Source organism: Euwallacea fornicatus, chromosome 13 (assembly GCF_040115645.1).
Source record: "Euwallacea fornicatus isolate EFF26 chromosome 13, ASM4011564v1, whole genome shotgun sequence".
Taxonomy (NCBI): Eukaryota; Metazoa; Arthropoda; class Insecta; order Coleoptera; family Curculionidae; genus Euwallacea; species Euwallacea fornicatus.
The window spans coordinates 1,274,106-1,294,244 of NC_089553.1; the positions used below are offsets into that span (position 1 = coordinate 1,274,106).

The window sequence follows — 20,139 nt, forward strand, 5'->3', positions numbered from 1 at the left end:
AAAGATTGCCATTTAAAAAAATAGCCGATGACGTCATATTTCAAATTTGAGACACGCTGTATAAAATTTTCTAACATCAAAAAGAACGCAATTTAAAATACTGATTAAGGTGTCCGAACGTATTTCCGAAAAGAAGATTGTCTTTGATGTGCTGAATTTATTTCAAGTTAGAAACACGCACCGTATAGCGTCGTCCATTTGCCACAGTTCACTTCACAAATGAGACAAATGGGGCTAAATTTAATGGTGAACTACGAGGATAGTCTTAGAAGTATCTGACCTAACACTTAAAGAAAAAAAAATCAGAAAATATTACATTATTTCGCAACACGGACTCCATTGAGATTAACACACTTTTCCCAACGGTACTTTATGGCTTTTATTGCCTTTTTATGGTAACTTTCAAAATAGACGTCAACTTCCGACTCTACCTCTTCATTATTAGCAAATTTCTTTCCGCTCAGTCATTTTTGCGACTTCAGAAATAAAAATTAATCTGAGTGGACTAAATCTGACCAATAAGGTGGGTAAGGGGGAAGTGCGAAATTAAGTCGATGGCGGATGTGTGGATTGGTGCGTTGTCTTCATGAAACAAGACTTTCCTATTCGCCAAATACGGTCGTTTTTTCCTAATTTCTTAGCTCAAACACTGCTATAAATTTGTGTAATATTCTTCGTTTATTGTTTTCCTTTATGGATATAGTCAATAAAAATTATTTGACGCTCGTCCTAAAAACTCACGTCATCACCTTATCGCGTCGACCACTGTGGAGTTCGTCGTGTAAGCTTATACGACCGTGTTTAAACTCCGCCATCCAAAATTTTTTAATTTTTAACGAAGCACTAGATTCTTCCTGAATAGAATCTGGCTCCGCTTCGATTTTGGATAGACTAGGATTTTTCAAATAAAAGTATTGAATCGTGCATCGAAGACCAATTTTTTTTTGTGTTCACAAATCTCTAAAAACGTTCACTAAAAATGGCTCCAAAAGAAATACAAATCCACGCAGCACCACCAAACTTTACCCATAAGCTTTGCAATATAAGCAAATTTATAACAAAAAAATCGCCATTTACGTGTCAGGTCAGGTACTTTTGGGACTATTCCGTAAAAATTCGTTTGATGTAAGAAATATTCACAAAAAATAAAAATCTGGTAAAACAGTTTTTTCAAAATAAACACAAAACGCACGGAGAAAACGGCCCTGTCCCTATTATTTTAACTGCGGACCTGGTTTCTTGGTTTTGTTTTGGAAGTACTTTTTCTCCCCTAATTCAACAACGTATTACCACAAGACTGCACAGTACGACGTTCCATTTGAAGAATGTAGGATAATCACACCTTTTTTAATGAAAATTTCAGCCCGATTCGCCACCAAGCACCGAAGGACAAAGCTGCGGATATACATGAAACTTACATTTTAAAAAGTGACAAATAAGGAACGGCTGCCTTACGTCACGTTGAATAGCGGTGTCACAAAGGGGAAATTGTTGGTTCTTGCATACGGGGCGCCTGATAGGCCGAAATAGTCTGATTGCGCTTAACCCTGCCTAACATGAACTAACCCGTTAGCGATAGACACGCATCCTATGAAGCACGTTTTCTGCTTATTTGCCCATATTCAGTAGTTCCACCGAAAATTCGTCCACGATATGTGCAATTAAATGACGTGATGTAACGTGTAATTATGACTCAAAAATTATGACAACGCATAACGTCAAACATGTTTGCCTAATCGCGTCAAACACACGCCTCGGATCAAATAAGACAATCCCATTACTATCGGCTTATTTCCAAGATTTTGTCCCAATCCCTTTTTTTCATCGACATGAGAGGGCGAAAGGGTAAAGGTTTTATTAAAAACAAAGCCGTCAACCCCTGTCTCCGCTATTTATTAAATAAATGTCAACGCCCAATGTGAGTGATATATTATTAGAAATCTTGGAAGTAATGTTTTAAACCCACACAACAGGTAGATGCCAACATTCTCAATTTAACAACAGTGTCAACCCTTGTCCGAGGGACATCGATCGAATTGGATCGCCATTGTGATTGATATATAAGCTATCAATGACATTTGCGGTGGTAGCGAATTCATAATCGTGTATTGTACTCCCCATTTGAAAATTCAATATAGGGGAGTCGAAAACTGAAAATTACATGGGGATGGCCATCACCGGAATAACAATAAGGTTATTTTAGACACTTGTTACTGATTTTATAACGAGTATCCAATGTTACCCTCGAGCTAACTGGCGGTTTTCTCTTTCCGGAATTAACGAATTATCGATCACGTTACTCGGCACCACAGTAAATTCTTCCCTTTGACGTGCCAAAGGAAACATTTCCTAAATTAACAAATCTGTCACTTCTCGCTGACTGTTTGTCAAGGCAACATTCAATAACTTCCCGAGGGCTTGTCTCTTAAGTTCGACTCAACTTCAGTTTTTTTGCATTTTGAACAAAACCTAGAACTCATTTCCGGGGTCCGGCAACGGCAACAGATTGTCTCGAAAGGGCGGTTTTAAGGAGTTCGCAAGATGTTTGCCCCCCGAAACGGCGAACCCTCTGTCTCGCAATCGCGATAAGTAATCGTGCTTTCGTGAGGTCCTTTGTGCCCCAGATCGCGGCCACATTTTAAACGTATGCTAATGCCCAAGCTGTGTCCCAACTGCTGACCGTGAGTGGAAATTTTAAAAGCCCAGTCTGGTGCTGAAAGAAGAGGATTAGAGAGAAGTTTTGATAAGGGCTGGCTGAAAGGGATTTTCCGCGGTTCAGCAGGGACGTTGTTGTTTAATTAAAACTGTCTTTCCGGGAAAGGTCATTGTGAAAAGTGAGCAGCGGCGGTTTTACTCAAATGATAAATAGGGCAAAGCATAAAAACTTTGAAGTTCAATGTGCGTGATAATGAGAAAACTGTCTTGAACAGGTGTACAGTTCGGTTCGACAGGCTGCGTTTAATATGACAGAAAAGTGTTTCTTTTCTTCCTATAAGAACTGCAGAAATAACGCAAAAGGCACTAAATTATCAATTACTGTGTTTTCCTTCTGGGTTGAATCATGTGCAAAGAAGAGACAGAGGAAAATTACCTGCTGCCTTGCAAATAAATAAAAAAATGGCATTGGAATATAGGGCGACATAGTCGGTTAAAATCACAAAAATTACCGTCAGATGCTCAAACAAAACTTTTTCAAAATATCATTTAATCGTCAGTCGAAATTTTCAACAATATGTAATGTTTGACCAGCCAATGCGCAAATTATAGAAAAAAAATTTACGGCAATATTTCTGTTTTTACAAATAAATTAATTAGCTCTGACGCGTAATAAACATTACCTCTCTCTATATGACATCAGTACTAACGCTGACGTCAGTCCAAAATGGCGCCTCCATGTAAGGGCCTTTCGTGCATTTACCGCTACGTTAGGAACACCGCTTGAACGTCGCACAAGAAATCGCCACGAAAAGTGTTAACTACAGTATATGAACGAAGGTATGAATAATGCCAATATGCATAATTGGTTTAAACTATAAACGTGTTATTAATAAAGTTCTAACGTTAAACTAAACTTTTGAGTTTGGTTTCGTAAATTTCGTTTAGGATAAAACTCCGTGACTCAGTCCTTCTCACTCTTGTTCGTAGTACGCCTTTAGCAGTAGGTCGTTTAGTGCAAAAACCGGTGCACGGTATGACCACATAACTTCATTTCAACCCTTATATTCAAAATATGAAGTGCTCGAAAGAGGAATTCGTCTTCGATTTAACAATAATTATGTATGTGGATGAACTGGTACTCGTAACTAAGGGGAACGTACCTGTTAACGTTTAGAAAAATATATAAATTTAATATAAACGTAAATAATGGAAATGTTAATAAAAATGTTAGATACGGGGAACAAGGTTGCTAAATTTATCGGATGCTTTTCCGTTTTGACATTACGTCTTCCTCATTACGCCATTTTATTTTGGTGGGATAGTGGTGTTTACTGAAATTCTATTCAATTTTTAGTTGTATTCTATCAACTTATCCGTTTTACTGGTGATTTTTTATCACAAATTATTCTTTTAGGAAAACAAGCTAGCGTGAACATATTCCATGTGTGTTATTAGTGTTCTGGAAATGCAAAGAAGTAAAATTGCCAGTACAAGGAGCTTCTTCCTTCCTTAATGGAGTATTTTAAACGGGAAAGGAGCAAGAACGACCTTTTGTTGCTATTTAATGCCGGCAGAGAAGTATGTTTATAATTTTTATCAATTTTCACAGATTATATACCCATTTTGTTATTTATAGCGAGTAACTGCAGCTTTGGAGTTAAGCATCAGCACCGTTAGCTCCATATCCCAGGCAATGAAGAAAAAGCAACGAAATGTTACCGCAATTTAAATTCGTTTTCTAATTGTGCGACACTGAATATGAATAATTACATTTAAAATAATATGTCCAAGTTTATATTATCACCTTTATGCTCTTTTTTATACATATTTGTTCACAGTTGCGTGTAAGAAATACTGAAGTAATCATGTAAACGGCAAATACGGTTTTTGTAGTGGAGAACCTACGTATATGTTCAGATCAAATCGCATCAGTCCAGTTCACTGTGACGAATGCGCTGGATCAATTTAAATAAACCTCGTGTATTCGTCAATTAAACATTGACAGGCCCTTATTTGTATTTATTAATGTTCATGTTAAAATAATAATATTAGTTTGATAAAGGAAATACGTGAAAAAATCAACGGACCACTGGCCAAATGCCAGAATAACGTCAAAGTCGTATCAACCAATCCGGTGGTCACGTGACTTAACCCAGTTGTAATCAATTGTCATTAAGAATTATGGCGAAAAGAGAAACAAAAGGTGACGCCATAACGAGATTCGTTCTAATCGCTCCTCAGGTGATTTGCGCGTAAGCAACCAGATATACATCGAAACGTTTTGAACACGTTCTGTTCAGGCCTACTTATCTTAATTCAACGAGGATACTGGTAGAAAATTGCCCAATTTTATGCCCGTAATTCCAAATTTTTTTGTGGAAAACCGAGGCTGTTTCTATTTATTATATCGCAATACGGAGAAACCAGTATTGGATACGTCAAACCATGACAGATCAAAATATTAATTTCATAAAGGATGCAAATGTTTCTAAATAACACGAATAATTAAAATCCAAAAGAACTCACCACTATGTGTAGTATTGCTTTCAGCGTCCGCCACCTCTGTTCGAGATTTCTTATGGGAATGTTCCTCCGGTGAGGAGGACGTGGTGTCCAGCCTTTCCTGCTTGATGATTGGCTTTCGATCCTCTCCGTCATCGGTACTGCCGGAAGTGGTTAATGGTGACGAAGCTCTTCGTTTCGGGGTCGAAGACGCCGCACCATCAACGCAAAGATCACTAGGGGCAGGCAATCTAGAAAAGAAACTCAACAATCAAAAATCATTCTGCTTAGTTTACTTAATTTCCTTGAAAAAAATTCTTGCAAAGGTTCTTGAATGTGAAAGAGTGTAATGTTCTTAAAAAACGGCATCAAAACAGTTCAGCCATAATCATAGTCCAACCATGGGCAACGTCTTATTATATGTATTATCGTATTTTATGCTATTTTAATATGAACGTCATTAGTGAGGTGTATTTGCGTATAACTGGACTATGTAGATTTTACCGTCATTCCCGGGGAACGAGACTAAACAATCTGGCCCCAGAACTCTTCCACAAGAATTTTTCCTTGGGGGTTTGCCGCCATTTTTTTACTATTTTAATGTTTTCAAAACATTCACCTAGGGCTTGCAGGCGGTGGTGTATGCACCCGACTGCCCCCGCTTTTCTTGCTGCTAATAGGAGCAGATATGCTGGGTCGCCTAGTGTTGATCGTACTTAAAGGTAACGACCCATCATCGTTGTCCCTTTCCCTATCTGCGTTGACGTAGCACTGGCCGAAATTTTCCTTGTTGCAGGTTTGGATTTTGTGCTGAATAAACCGCACGATGTCCGAGAGGGCAAACGGCTTTTGACAGACTCCGCAGGTTAAAATATCCTGGTGGTCATCTGCTAGTTCCTGCCCGTCTGCGTCTGCTGCAACAAAAAGGAATATTGATTACACCCATAACAGCTGCAAGAAAGGCATTTGAATATCCGCCCCCCTAACGCTTTCGGTGTCGTAATGACACTTCAGGCTGGAGTTACCCGAACCCTTCACCCCCTAATAGCGACCCCTGCGGGGATTAGCAATCACCGGATTTTTCATTCTTCTTTTTAATTGTCGAATGTTGGGAATCGGGGCTTTAATAACTCGGGAAAACAACGCAGAAATCAATCATCTCAATAAGGGCAATAAAATCCTTATAAGAATACATTACAATACATATTGGCCAGAAAATAGCCAATTTGAGATCCCCAAACAATTTTGTGATTCTCTCGTCTGTCTATAAGAAGGCATCTCGCCTGACAAATTGGCCGAGCTATCAGATATTCATGTCTTATCGCCCTTTCACTTTATTTTCCTTTCTACATTCTGACCCCCACGACGGGCTGACCAATAGAAATATTTACGGGCAATCGCAAGGGTTGGCCGCGCATCCTGGTGGTCAGTACAGGGAGTGGTCATCTGCAGGGGTTGAAGGCCACTTTCTGTCCGGTTGGGCAAAAACCCTTTGCAATTATTTCGAGTTTACCTTCAAATGGTCGGCCAATGCTAGTCGAAGGAAGGTGACTCATGTGATGGGTTTGGCCCATTGGGACTGAAGCTTCAATAAATTAAGTTTTGTAAGGAAATGTGCGTTATTATTTACAATGTTATTTATTATTGAAGCAAAGGCAGGAAAAGTGTTACAATAGTTATTTTGGCATTTTAAAAATATGTTCCCGAATTGGGGCGGAAACTTAAGGACCAAATTATCAATATATTGTATTAATTTTAATTGTAAGTTCATTTCCATGGAAACGTTAAAATACAGTATCGTGCGGGCATGTATTACTGAGGTTTGTTGAAGTTCCAGGGTCAGATCCATTCAGGTTCTTAAAAACCTCTTAGGAAAATTTTGGTCGTTTCGTAGTTTTCCTGCTAGCATATTTGACAACAAGACCATTCGTGGATTTTTCGCTGAACTGCGCACCATAAGTAAATTATAAACTGCTCGTTAAAAAGCAAGACTCCAACTGAAGTAAGACTTTTGTCGTTTTTATTGTCGAAGCTATTGAACGAGTGACCCCTATATAAACACGACTCATTATGTTCGGTCGATCTAACAGTAGCTCGAACCCTTTGACCGCCATTTCTCTAACAAATAGCGTCCAGGTGCGGAGTCCACGATCACGATCTGGACCACAGGACAAAGCCTCGAAAACAACGTTTCTGTATTGTCTACCCTTTAGAAAGGCGGGCTCTGGCCTTTTGGCTTAAGCGGAAACGTAGTAATTAAAGCCAAACTAAGTCGTTTTCCAATTTCATAATGCCCCTAAACCAGTTTTAAACACTCATTGTTTGAGTGCCCGAATTTGGAGACATAGATCTGCCAAGTATTGAATTTAATCACTTAGAACTTTTTGAAGATGAAGAGTAAAGATGCTGGATGAAAATAATTCCTATAGAAATTAATTATTTTAATGAGGTCGTTCCGCTAATCTTTGGAAAGGCTGCCCCGGCATAAGTCAACAACATAGACGAGAGGAGTGAACAATATATTCGGAGGGTGGAAAACCCTATTTATCGACCAAACTGCCCTGTTTGTTTCGGCGAATTTTATCGCCCACATTTTTGGGCAGAGGGTAACTTTTATCTTAACTTGATTTCGTGTTTACTGTAGTCAATCCACTCATTGAATTAAGAGCTGAAAGTGTGACAAGCTCGAATCCCTTTGCGGCGAAAAAATGAGATTATTTTGACACTGACCACCTAGAGGCAACAATGAAAAAACAAAAGGAAATCTTGTTACCGTCGATCCCCAGAAGGATATCCAAACCTTCGTAGTCTCGACATCCGGACAGGAATAAGATAAATTGCGAATGTGATGTTTCAATATGTTTTTGCTTTGCCTGGAAAATAAGCCTTCTTTTGCTTCTTTTATTGGAATTTAAAACCAAAATCTGTTCTTATTTGAATACAAAAACGATGAATTTTATAGATGTACCTCATAAAGGAATAATTTACACGTTATTGTTATTGTTGCAACAATAGCAGGGCAAACGCATTCCGAAACCAGATATGGCTTCCTTAAAAAAATCTTCCCACTTATGCAGACAATACCTAAACAATTAAGTCCTTAATAAACGACCTCATATGTCCACCGGTGGTTCAATCACAGCAAATAGGACAGATAAATTAAAACAATTGCAGGCCATTAAAGCCAGATCTCCTGATTAGAAGTAGCCACGATGGTCCTGATTAAAAGTGAGAGAGACGAGATAATGTCCAGAAACGTCGAAAATTACGACCTTTTTCCCGGCTTCGCAATGCTGCTTGAAATTATTTTATTGGCCCTCCTCAAAGACAAATGCAGACCGGGTCATGACGTTTATCGCCTCACTCTCGCCGCTATAGTACTCTCCCGAAAAACCATTAAACCATAATATATAACTTACTAATAGAAAACAAGCATCTGAGTTTCTTCTTCATGGTTCTAGACACTTAATACACCTCAACACAAAACATTTAAAAATTGGACCCAGTGAGACGTGCTTCATAACACCCTGTAAAAGATACTGAAGAAAGATCATCACAGGTAAAGCAGATAGGGTGGTTCGATCTAGAGAGGGGGTAAAACTACCCTCAGCCTCGCGCTGGACCCGCGCCCTTAGGGTAGGATGACAATACGGTTTAGTAACTTGGCAATATTAATGCTAATTCTACATAATTTTTTTAGGGGACGGGGCAGGTAATGAGGGAGGAAAAATATGTAGTTTTAGTTGAAAAGGCATTGGGGATTTGTGGGACAATGGAATAGTGACGAATGCAGTTATTTAGAGTTTCAGATTTTAGTACTAAAATGCTAAATTGGCGTCCTATTATTGCATCAATCCCATTTTCAGCCGCTGGTGCATTATTGCAGTTTTAAAGCAAAAACTTCTAAAAGGCTTCAAATTATATTTCTATAATGTATCGGAAATCCGAAGCCTTTCCGGAAGGCTAGTCAATTAAAATTAGTAGTATTGGTTTTGACAGTGGGCTAACTAAAGAGAATTTTAACACATCGACACGCCACTGAACACCTTAATTTTGAGTTGGAAAATTACACACAAAAACATTTTGACATTTGAAGGTGTCAATTTTGAGATGTTTTAGAGTTACTTAGTTCAGTAGCACTTTCCAGTAAAAAATATCGACTCCCCGATTCGCCCCTGGAAACCTCAATTTTGAGAGAAAAAAATTTGAAAATTTTCAAATCTTTGACACACTGAAACCACGGGCGTCTTTAAAAGGCTAGAGAGAAAATCTAACCACTTATTATCACTGAAACAATCGCCCATATTTGGCGTCGTAACCCGAATTTGCCTAAGCCGAGAACACCTTGCTTCTCGCTTCCCACAACCGGTACATTTTTGGTAAATAGGTCAACAAAACCAGCAAATCCTTAAACTTGGTTCCCACACCCTCAAAAGGCTAACTTGTCACCGAAATCTGTATCATTTTTCATTTTATAAACATAAAGCGATTGAAAGGGTATTGGAGCAAACATTTGGCATTATTATTGTCCGGTGGCAAAGGGTTTGAGCGGTCAAGTTCGTCCTTCTCTTGCATTCCCACACACACCATTCTTTCTGCGGGTCTTTGAGTTTCTACAATAGAGCTTCTTTTGCGAATTGATGCTGATATAAAACGTAATTTTTGCTAAAAAGCAGTTGGAGTTTAAAATTTGACAAAGTAAAAAATTCGTTCGGTAGTTTGTCAAGAAATGTTCATTAATGGAAAATAATGATGAGGAAATTATGTTGTCCTTGCTGTGACTCTCATCTGGCAACATCCGCTAGAACTAGTTGCTTTTAATTTTTTTTCACTAGAAACCAAAGAGCCTCTACCGATAATTGACGGGCAGCGCCAAATATCTTTTTTTCCAAGCTCCACAACATTACATTTTCAACTTTCTTGGAGAAAGCACTACTTCTGCATTTTTTAACGTGCCTTTTCTCCAGTCTATAAACTCATTGTTCACATCACCCACGTCCTATAATACTCCATCTGCCAGGTCAGTAAATTCATCGTTTTATAAACTACTGAATGTTATCTGGACATCTCGAGGGGCCGTTTAAAGGAATCCAGGGAAAGGCGATAGCTATCGCGAAGAGCGCATTACAAAAGGAAGCTGTTTTTTGTTGTCGAGTTTGTTTTTAATTTCTCGTTGAGCTGTGACTGTCCGGATGATTTTAATAAAAGTGGAGGTATTGACAAAAACGTAGGTGATGTTAATCTTAGAATCTCCTATATAAAGATGAAAACGCGTTGGAGTTAAGAGAGATGCATGGGAATTGAGTTACTAAGAGGTGCATCGCACATCTGTCCCCTCCACCCGAGTAAGTCATAATTTAAAAAAATAACCAAGGGTGGAAAAAAGGCGACTTGATAATTGAAAGAGATCTATATGCTTAGGAAAAATCTCACCCCTAGTTTTTTAGGGCCAGGTGCGTAAAAAAATCGCTACCACTAAAAGAATTCTCACACACGCAATTTTTTTATTAGGGGAAGTTTTTTTTTATGCCTGTGAGAAAACCTCCGCTATTCCCAATGACCAAAGGATATTAACGCTTACAAAAAAAAAACCACTGACCTTCCCCAGTTGGAATTTTTTCTCGCATTAGCAGATTGCAATCTTTCACTTTTCTCACGATATAATATCTTCTCGTTCATGTGAACTTTAGCATTACTCACGTATGTGCTCGCCAACCATTGATAAGGAAATGTTTACGGTCGAAATGAGAGCATGCCGTTGTGAAATGGGCTTTTGTTCTAGCCGCGGTAATGATGGTTCTGTATAGGTTCTCCAATCTGATGCCCTTTCGAATTTTTGCCTCTATAGAGAAATTTCGGGCAAGGTGTAACCCCAGAAAACTCCCACGCTTCTCAAAGCTGTCAGTTACGCTTCGGAAAGGGATCGTAAAAAGGGTCAGTTCATTGAACGCTAAGGGACAATGGTCAATCGGAGACCTACGGGGAAGGTCACAAAGCCCAATGTATCATCGAGTTTGAAATTAAAAAAAAAATTAATAAGTCATAACGATGTGCTCGGAAAAAAGTTTCGAATGAAGGGCGGTAGCGGGGCCAATTAAAATTTCGTGCCGTAATTAGTAGCGATGTGCATAAAGTTAGTCTAATCTAATTAAATAGTGAATGCAACAGGAGAGGATTTCTAGGGAAAAATAACAGTGTGGCACAAGTTTGTTAGTTTAAAGTTTGTTTTTATCGAAAAAGTGACAGTTTTATAAATGTATCCTCTGTTATTTGTGATTCCCGCAAACCATCAGAGGTGCGGCTGATTTGAAACACATTTGCCATATTGGATTTTAGAAATTTTCAACTCGAAACTGGGCTGGCAATGAGGCCTTCAAAACTACCCAAGGTTTCGTAGATTTATTCCTACGTCTCCAGCGCAATTATTGATACATTCTTTATACAGCGTGTGTTCACTTTTACGTCAGATTAAAATTAAGGTGTCCAGTAAAACCTGAAACGTCTGAACCAAATCGAAACAACTCGTTCAATCAGTCAACAGGAATTGATGATGTTCAGTTCTGCAAACAACGTGTCCCGACTTTTATGGAAGATTAAAATTGGAGTAATCATCACAGATCTTGAGATTTGGATATCAAAAGGTTTTTGCTGAATGCTACGAAATTTGAAAGTTTGAAAGGTGCGATTGGTTAAGGCTAAAGTAAAATTCCCATGAGGAAGACTAAATTTAGCGTTTAAAGAAAAGTTCGCTGTAATTAAGCATTACAGTTGCCACAGTATTGTCTCGGAACGATTACGATTTTCTTCCCGTTAAACGTGTTAAAAGAGCGATTATTTTTTGTTTGAAGGACAATAATGTGGTCCAAGAGTCAAGAAAACCACTCTTCCGGTTTGATACGCATCGGTACGCTGTCTTACTGCTAAAACCGTACTACCGATCTTTTGTGTCCAACAGTGAAGAAATGTCCAGGATGTCGCTCGAATTTTACGTCAACTGGGTTTTCTAATTACTTAAGCTGGTTAATTAGAAAGTTATCTAATTCGTGGTTTCATGGGCGTCGCTTTTTGCACGTTTTTAACGGGTAGTTGAGGGAAAAGGTACTCGTACTACCAAATGTAGAACCTTTTGCAATAGGCAGTGATAACGGTCATCAGCCCTAAAACTCTACAAAATGAGTCGCACAAAAGAGATCCCTTTGCTTGACCCTTATACCCTAATTCTCTTAACCCTATTGGCTCAAGATGTTGCCTCCTGTCGCGATATTGTTTTGACTTGTCCAATGATTCGTAACGACAAGGGAATTACAATAGGATCTTGAGAAGGCGACATTTTATTATTGTTATGGCGATGTGAATTAATGGCAGTTTTTGCCACCTATGGCCGGAGATAAAGTTTGGTTCTAAACGCAATGGAAAATTGTCACGCAAAGACCACTCAGTATAATATAAGCAAACAAACTACACGTTTCGCCATCTCCTTCCCGTAAAAACCCACTTAAAACTTATCTCTGTAGTGTCCACCTGCAGGCAAACTTTCCTTTTTGTTATAGAGAACTTTTTGCCATCTCACATCACCACAATGAAAAGAAATTATTTGTAATAGAGAAAATAGATATATACAATAATTTCTATTCATATACAGTGTCCGTATTTTTTTTAGCAGGAGTTTAACCTTCCACACATTAAAATAACATTAGTATGTTATATAAGCCATATTAGAGAAATGCTTCGTTAGGAAATACAGGGTGTTGAAGTTCTATAATTTTTCAATTTATCTTTTAGTCTCCCGAACTTTTTGAGATATTTAGCTCAAATTTTGACCATAAGTTACTTTTTAGGGTCTACCCGATTAGAGAATACTAGGTGATCGTGAAAACCGGGAGGACGATATTTTTTGGGGTTACGGCCCCTTTTACCGCCTATAAGATTTTCGTGGGTTACCGCATAGTATTTAATTTAAAAAATTTTAAATGGTCTCTTCAACCTAACACCTTTTATGTGCTTTGACTATTTTAGTGTCTGTTACCGTTTTTAAGTTATTTGCGAAGTGGTGAAGTAATGCGTGCTACTTCTTGCATCGAGTAGGTTTGGTTGGTTTCTGGCATTCTGTGACATTACATTTTTTGACACCCCACTACTACTACTACTACTGCTACTACTACTACTACTACTACTACTACTACTATGGCGCAAACCGGGCTAAAGATTTATTTATTGACAATCTACGAACAAAGCGGACTCTTAACACACGAAAAATAAAACATAATAGTAGACAAGAGAAAAACAGTAATTTCAAATTCAGAATAAATTAAACTGCGATATTTTATTCGTTAACAAAATAATTTAAATCGATATCAAATAATTGTTATTACAGAAATTGTTCTAAATTACCACCATTGCATTCTATACGTAAATTAGAACGTCGCCATAAAGAAAATAATATAGAAATGTTAATATTTATTAATTATGAATAATTAAAAAATATATAAGACTTCAACACCCTGCATCTCCTTAACAAAGCATTTCTCGAACATAATTAATACGGCAAACTAATAAGATTTTCATGCGCAGATCACGTGGTCGAAAGCCTGCTACAAAAACACCGGACACCCTGTATAGACCCACTTAATTTTGACGTAGTACTCACGGTGACCCCATGCATCAAAACTTCACCATTATGGTCTAACCAACTAATCGCCGACTGTGTCAATGGGAAAAAATGACCTTCCCTGACTTTAAAAACCGCATTTCCATTACAAAAAAAAAAGAAGCGATATGTTATGCCATTCGATGTAGGTGAATAATATTTACCTTTGATAAACGTCCGCATATGCGGGGCGCAACTGATAAGATAATGCTAATAACCGACAAACCGTACTGGCCACGCATTATACCCGCTAAATTATTATATCCTGTCGTGTATAGGGTGGACAAAAACTTCGCTACTAGGTAGTAGTATTAATGAGGTATGCATTACGAATCATTAATAATTACCTAAAAATGCCTGACAGTGTCGTAACTCTTGAGGCAAGAGGGTAATAAAGCCCGCAAGGTTAGAGATTTACGGCTAAAGATATAGGCATTTAATAGAAATAGTACGCTCAGTCTTCTCATAGATCATTACCGTTAATTCAAACAGTAAATGTGCTTCATCTTTTCATGAAAATGAAAAATCTTAGTATGTCACAGGTAATTTTGTTTTATGGCCAATCAATTTATATCTTAAGAGAGTTATGATGATGACGGTGTATGAGATATTCGGGTCAGTAATACGTTATGTATTGGATTGACAATGACTTCAGTATCTTCATAATGGACTAACTTTCGTTTATTAACCTTCTTCAGCCCTAATATCAAAAAAAGCCAAAATGCGATGTGGCTTGACCATATCCTTGAATTGCGATTTGTCGGGAGGAAGTTGATAGCTTACTATCCAGCAAGAACGATTTCCATTGCAAATTTAAACCAGTAGCTGGACATATTTTCTTGCCCATAAATTATAATAGAATTATTAACACTTTAACCGGTTAAGATAGATATAAAACAATAATAAATCAGTGCGTGGGAGTTTTCCCACTAGGCCATAGATTTATCTAAGTCAAACAAAGTTGTTGGTACTACTCCATGGCAAAGGTGCATCTCCGGGAACAATTTGCCTATAAATTTGTCCCCGAGAGGTCTGTTCGGCCTTAAAGGAAGTCGCAAACTTGGCCATTTTCAACCAATATTCCCGTTGAAAAGATTTATTATTAGTGGCCGTATACGGTCATCAATTAGATCGATAACTACGATAAGTAGATCGATATCGCCGGCTTCTTGAGGTAGCTCCGTTTGTTAACATCGCAGTTTTTAGTAAGCCTGCTTGTTTCAGTCGACAATAAGGGCATACGTCTGTGCTCAGGCTATTCATTTGAATCTTAAACGAGCCCAAAGGATTCTTGGGCAATCAACACTTCAACGGGAGAGTTCAACAGCCGGATTTCAATACACCCGCTGCAATAACCTTTCATATGCGTACAATGCTTTATTGCCAACTGTACTAAAAAAATCTATCAATCGTTTAAGTATTGCCGTAAAGCTATAATTAACTGTCCACAGATTAGGCTTCATAACGAAAGTAATCGTTAAAATTGAGATAAAAAAATTGCCTCCTCGAGGGATATTATATATATATAAAACGACGAAACGGCTCTTCATGGGGGGATTTCAATTAACATTCATGAGGCTACTGGTCATGTCTATGATGCCATCACAATTCTATTTAACGTTCTAAAATGTTTTATTGGCTCTTATAGCGACGTACTGCAGCTTGTGTGGCGAACCTCAGGTTAATTTCGTATCTTGTCATCTATACTCTATCAAATGCCTGACTGTAAAAGAAATACAAAATTATTTTACACATTAAAACTAGCTGAGCCCTTGGTATATCCCAGTCCTCAGTCCTGAGCCTTGTGAATTAAAATGTGACACATTTCCTGAGTTTTCCTGCCGTCATCTAATCACGAATGCTATACACAAGATTGTAAGAAGTTTGTGACGAAATTTGCATTTTAGCTGTTCAATTGCTTGCAGTTGATTATAACAGATAGAGAAAAATTGTTAACAAAATTAACCTATTTAGGGGCTAACTTTCTGCAGATGCGAAAAGGTGCCTGCTTCGCTCATGTTCATCTTGTAACTAAATTTAAATAATAAAATTTTTAATTATATTTGACTTTGATTCGTCTTCCAAAACTATGAAAGTCGTCATAGAAAAGTGGCAGAAAAGATGGCGCAGAAATGATTATGAAGGAATTAAAAATTACAAAATGGTACTTTGTAAGCAAATTATTCATCAATTTGTCGCAGGAAATAAATCTTCTATTCAATTACCATCTCTCTGCCTTAATAAGTCTTGTCAATTTTATGCACTACTGAATGCAGAGCCGCGTCTGTAGACTCTCCAACGCTTTCATTAGAAAACACGTCAAACTTATTGGCCTCAAAACTGACGAGGAAATAATTTTTTTTCATACTCCTGCAGCATTATACGGACGACGCCTTATATGTACGGAATTTACCCACCATACACTTGAGGACTTGATTAGTCACCACTCTTCGAATCTGCGTCCAGTCTTTTTGCACTAAACATTCCTCAGGAAGCATTTAATTTGACGGAACTTCTACATTAATCAGTAGAGAAATGCTAAAGAATTTACGAGTACCTCAGGGTACTTAAGAACACCCTAAGTACTTACGAGAGAGGCGAAATAAAAGCACTAGGATTGGGCTAAATCTCATACTGGAATAGCGAATTCGCCTGGATTTTCCTATCAATAATCCCAGACCTGGACTTTTTGTGCTGAAGGGATGTCATCTTCACGGACTTGCAAATTGTTGTTAAGGATCACAGCAGCCTGCACACTAATGTTATGAGCTTCCTCAGATTCCGTAACTTTTCACTAAATATACCAAACCAACTTTCTATTGTTCTTCTTGCTCTGCTGATTCAATAATGGAAGGCGTTTTTCTTTTCTCGTTAATAGAACCCATCAGGATGCAGACGAATTACTCTTTTTGCAGAGAAAGAATGTTGCGTTAGATACAAAAAATGTGCCGCGAAATCAATCGTTTGTGAAAAGGCTTTTGAGTAGAAAGATATCATAGATGACCATTTCTTAATGCTTGCCCTGACCCGCTGGCTTTAAACGCCACAAAATCATAATTTACGCTTGCCGCGGCTAAAGATTATGATATCAAAATTCACCATGATTTTGTGCCTGCACTAAGGATTCGACTCTCAAATCAATGCGCCCCTAAAGCCAAACAAGGAATTCCTGACGTTGCCGAAAGAGGATACCATTTTTCATAGCTCTATGTATTCACATTGACATATGCATGATTACGCATTTTTCAAACACCCTGTATATCATGCAGCAATTACTAAACACTAAAAAACCTCTAAGTGAAATCGTAAATGACGTGCAAACAAATCTAAAATGTGTCCTTATTTCGTTTAGGTGCATCTCTTGACCTTCTTCATGCTTTCTGTGGTCTTCCCAAATGTCACAGGGTCAACTTATGACCGGCTTGTGCACTATCGCCTGATATTTATAGTGTGGTTTGTAGCTATTATTGTACGTGTACACGGTTGTGGGAAGGAACTATAGTAATGTTGTTATAATCATCCATGGTCCGTAAAATATGGCCCCACATGGGCGAAGAAAGCGAAATGTTTGTACGTGGTATACTTATCTCTGTGCTGGCAGATAAAAGGTCGTTTTCGGAAAATTATTAATTCCTAAATCGTTTATGACGGGAAGTAACGATTTAACAACACGCGGCCTTCCCCAAATTTACAATTATTGCTCGAATGGTAATTTCGCTGCTTGGGCGAGTACAACCCTTAATGTTAGGGTAAACGCGGTTACTCACAACAATCCAGTTTAAGATCAATTTTTTACAAATTTTTACGTAAAAATCTCGTAATCTCGACATTTCCAAGTGCTTTCCGGTTATAATTAGCAACCACCATCGTCATCAGCATCATTATCATCATCAAGCTGAAGAAAACCAACTGTCAATAATTAAACCTCAAATTTCGAAGCGCACTTCTCCCATCTTCAGGTCTCTCAAACGTGTTTGCTCTTTTTGCTTCGCCATAATGTCGCAACCGAAGTTTGGCACCTTCGTGTTTGGCTTTGGCTCTTTTTTACAGCAAAGCAAATACACTTAGTTAAATGGTCAATTAGTGGTGTGCACTGGCCAAACTAAAGTAGCCAGCTGTTGTTTTAAAATAAAAGGATGTGTGTGTTTTATGCAAACATCGAGTGTGAACCAGAGCTTTGCCTATAAGAATCCCAGACGTTACGGTTTAAAACATAAAACGTTTATTGGTGCCAAATCCTCGTTAATATATGGCTTTTTCACTTTTTTACTTGTCTATGATAAATCGAAATTTAATTCGTCAGATTAGCGGCGCAGGCCGAAATTGTCAAATTGAATGGGCAATTTATTTTCTGGGAAAAAAGTAACGAATTTGAATTTTCGATGTAAATAGGTAATGAAATTACAAAATGGAAATTTGCAAGCAAATGTGCTTTGCGGTCATTTCATTGGTTGTGATTGATTGTTGCAGACGCATTCGAGAAGAAATTTGAGCTGCTCAAATAGCCACGAAACAAAACAGACGAGTCAAGATTGGGATGAAGGTAAATCAGAAGAATTTTTATCCATTTATTCGACAGAATGGTCCCTAAGGGTGTTCCGATATTTAGGGATGATGACTGCATCGTTCTGAGACGAAAACGTTACATAAACGTATGTCTTAAATTGAGTAGTTTACGAGATACAGGGTATTGAATATTAAGGAAAATAAAATATTTTTCTTCGTATTTTCAAAATGGCCCAGGATATTTTATTGGAAGTCAGTATACCTACACAATAGTCCAAACAATGCATTTCCCTTCTATTAAAAAAAAATCTCTGCTCATAAACGTGCGCAGGGGTTACCATGTGAATTCTTATAAAAGGGGCAGGGGGGTTACGCCACTGGTAATTTCCAAATAGAATACATTATAATAGTTGTTGAAAATGACCACCATTTGCTATAATATATGCGTCTACCCTTTTTCTCATGGACCCTAGAATACGTTCCAAAATACACGATTTCACTATAACGTCCGTTAATACTTATCCACAGTATTAATTGGCGTAAAGTAATGTTTTTTAACATCCATATAAAAAAGTAATCCCAAGGATTTCATTCCCGGAATCTGCTTGGCAAACGAATAGTTTTGGTCTACTTTTCTCCGACCTATCCAGTGACCTGCATATGCAAGATCCAGATTTTTAACGGGGCATATGTTTTCCCTTAAAATCGAGTTATCGTATCAAAAAAACACGAGAGACAATTTTGATATGTTTTGAATCAGTTATTTAAAAAAAATATGTTTCCATTTTGGAAAGTATCAGCGGCGTTCCCTGCATTCTCCAACGAGAATTAACAAGGTAACTCCTATGCATGTCCATAGTTACAGCATTTTTCTTTAAACAGAAGGGAAATGTACTGTTTGCGCCACTGTAGTGTAGGCATACAGAGTTTCAATAAAATATCATGAATTATTTTGAAAATATGAACGAAGAAAAATATATTACTTTTCTTAATATTTAACACCTTGTACCTCGGAAACAACTAATTTTAGAACATAAGTTTATATGATATTTTCGTCTTGGGACAATCCAGAGAATCAGCTCCTTAAATATCGGAACGCTTTCATGGACCGCTCCGTATTATAACCAATCTGTAATATTGGACTGCAGCTAGTGGAATGGCCGCAATGTAAATTTTCTTTCAAATTTCCATTTCATGATTGTATGACTTACTACATATTTGTAGTATCTATGTAGTTCTAAAAAAAAAAAAACTTAAAATGGTCTGATTTTGAAATCTGACGAGACGCAGGTATACTTATAGACACTTGATGTTTAATCATAATGGAGTAAGATCTATGGTTCGATTATTGACGTATTTGTGCGATCGAAAAGCTCACTTAGCACACGATTTAGTAGACGAAAAAATCTGAACGCTGTGTCACATTTTATATCACTTGTTTTATTCGAAATGAGTCATTCGACAAAATTCTCTTAGTATGACTTATAGAGTTTTATATTGGACAATATTGGACACGACAAAATCATGAACAATCCTTTCCCTGACATCATGACTTTATCACGAACATATATTTATATGAGGGACTTAATAAACATGTAATAGGCTATCAAATATTTGCTTTTCAACACTTTATGGATCACCATTTACCTTAAGCTTTCATATGTTTGTATGCATGGCACAAGATTAGATAAAACTAAGGTGAAACTGATTCAAAAATAATTTTCCGAAAAATCATTTCGTGTATTTATAGAAGATTTAATGGCTTAACTAAATATTTCCCCTTTCAAGGCACGTTCTAGTCGCACTTCAGGGCGAAAAAAACTGGA

At 37.7% G+C, this 20,139-nt stretch overlaps 1 protein-coding gene across 2 annotated transcripts in view; it reads right to left on the minus strand.

Annotated features, from left to right (window-relative positions):
• Cph (Chronophage) overlaps positions 1–20,139 on the minus strand; it is a 32,642-nt gene that overhangs the window by 9,633 nt on the left and 2,870 nt on the right. Inside the window, exons 2-3 of one of the 2 annotated variants that reach the window (XM_066289159.1) lie at positions 5,780–6,071; positions 5,185–5,411 (exon numbers count right to left, since the gene is read on the minus strand). In XM_066289159.1, the coding sequence (XP_066145256.1) occupies positions 5,185–5,411; positions 5,780–6,071 (519 nt within the window). Of the gene's footprint in view, positions 1–5,184; positions 5,412–5,779; positions 6,075–20,139 lie in introns of both variants that reach the window. The other variant, XM_066289158.1, reaches the window with a different exon arrangement.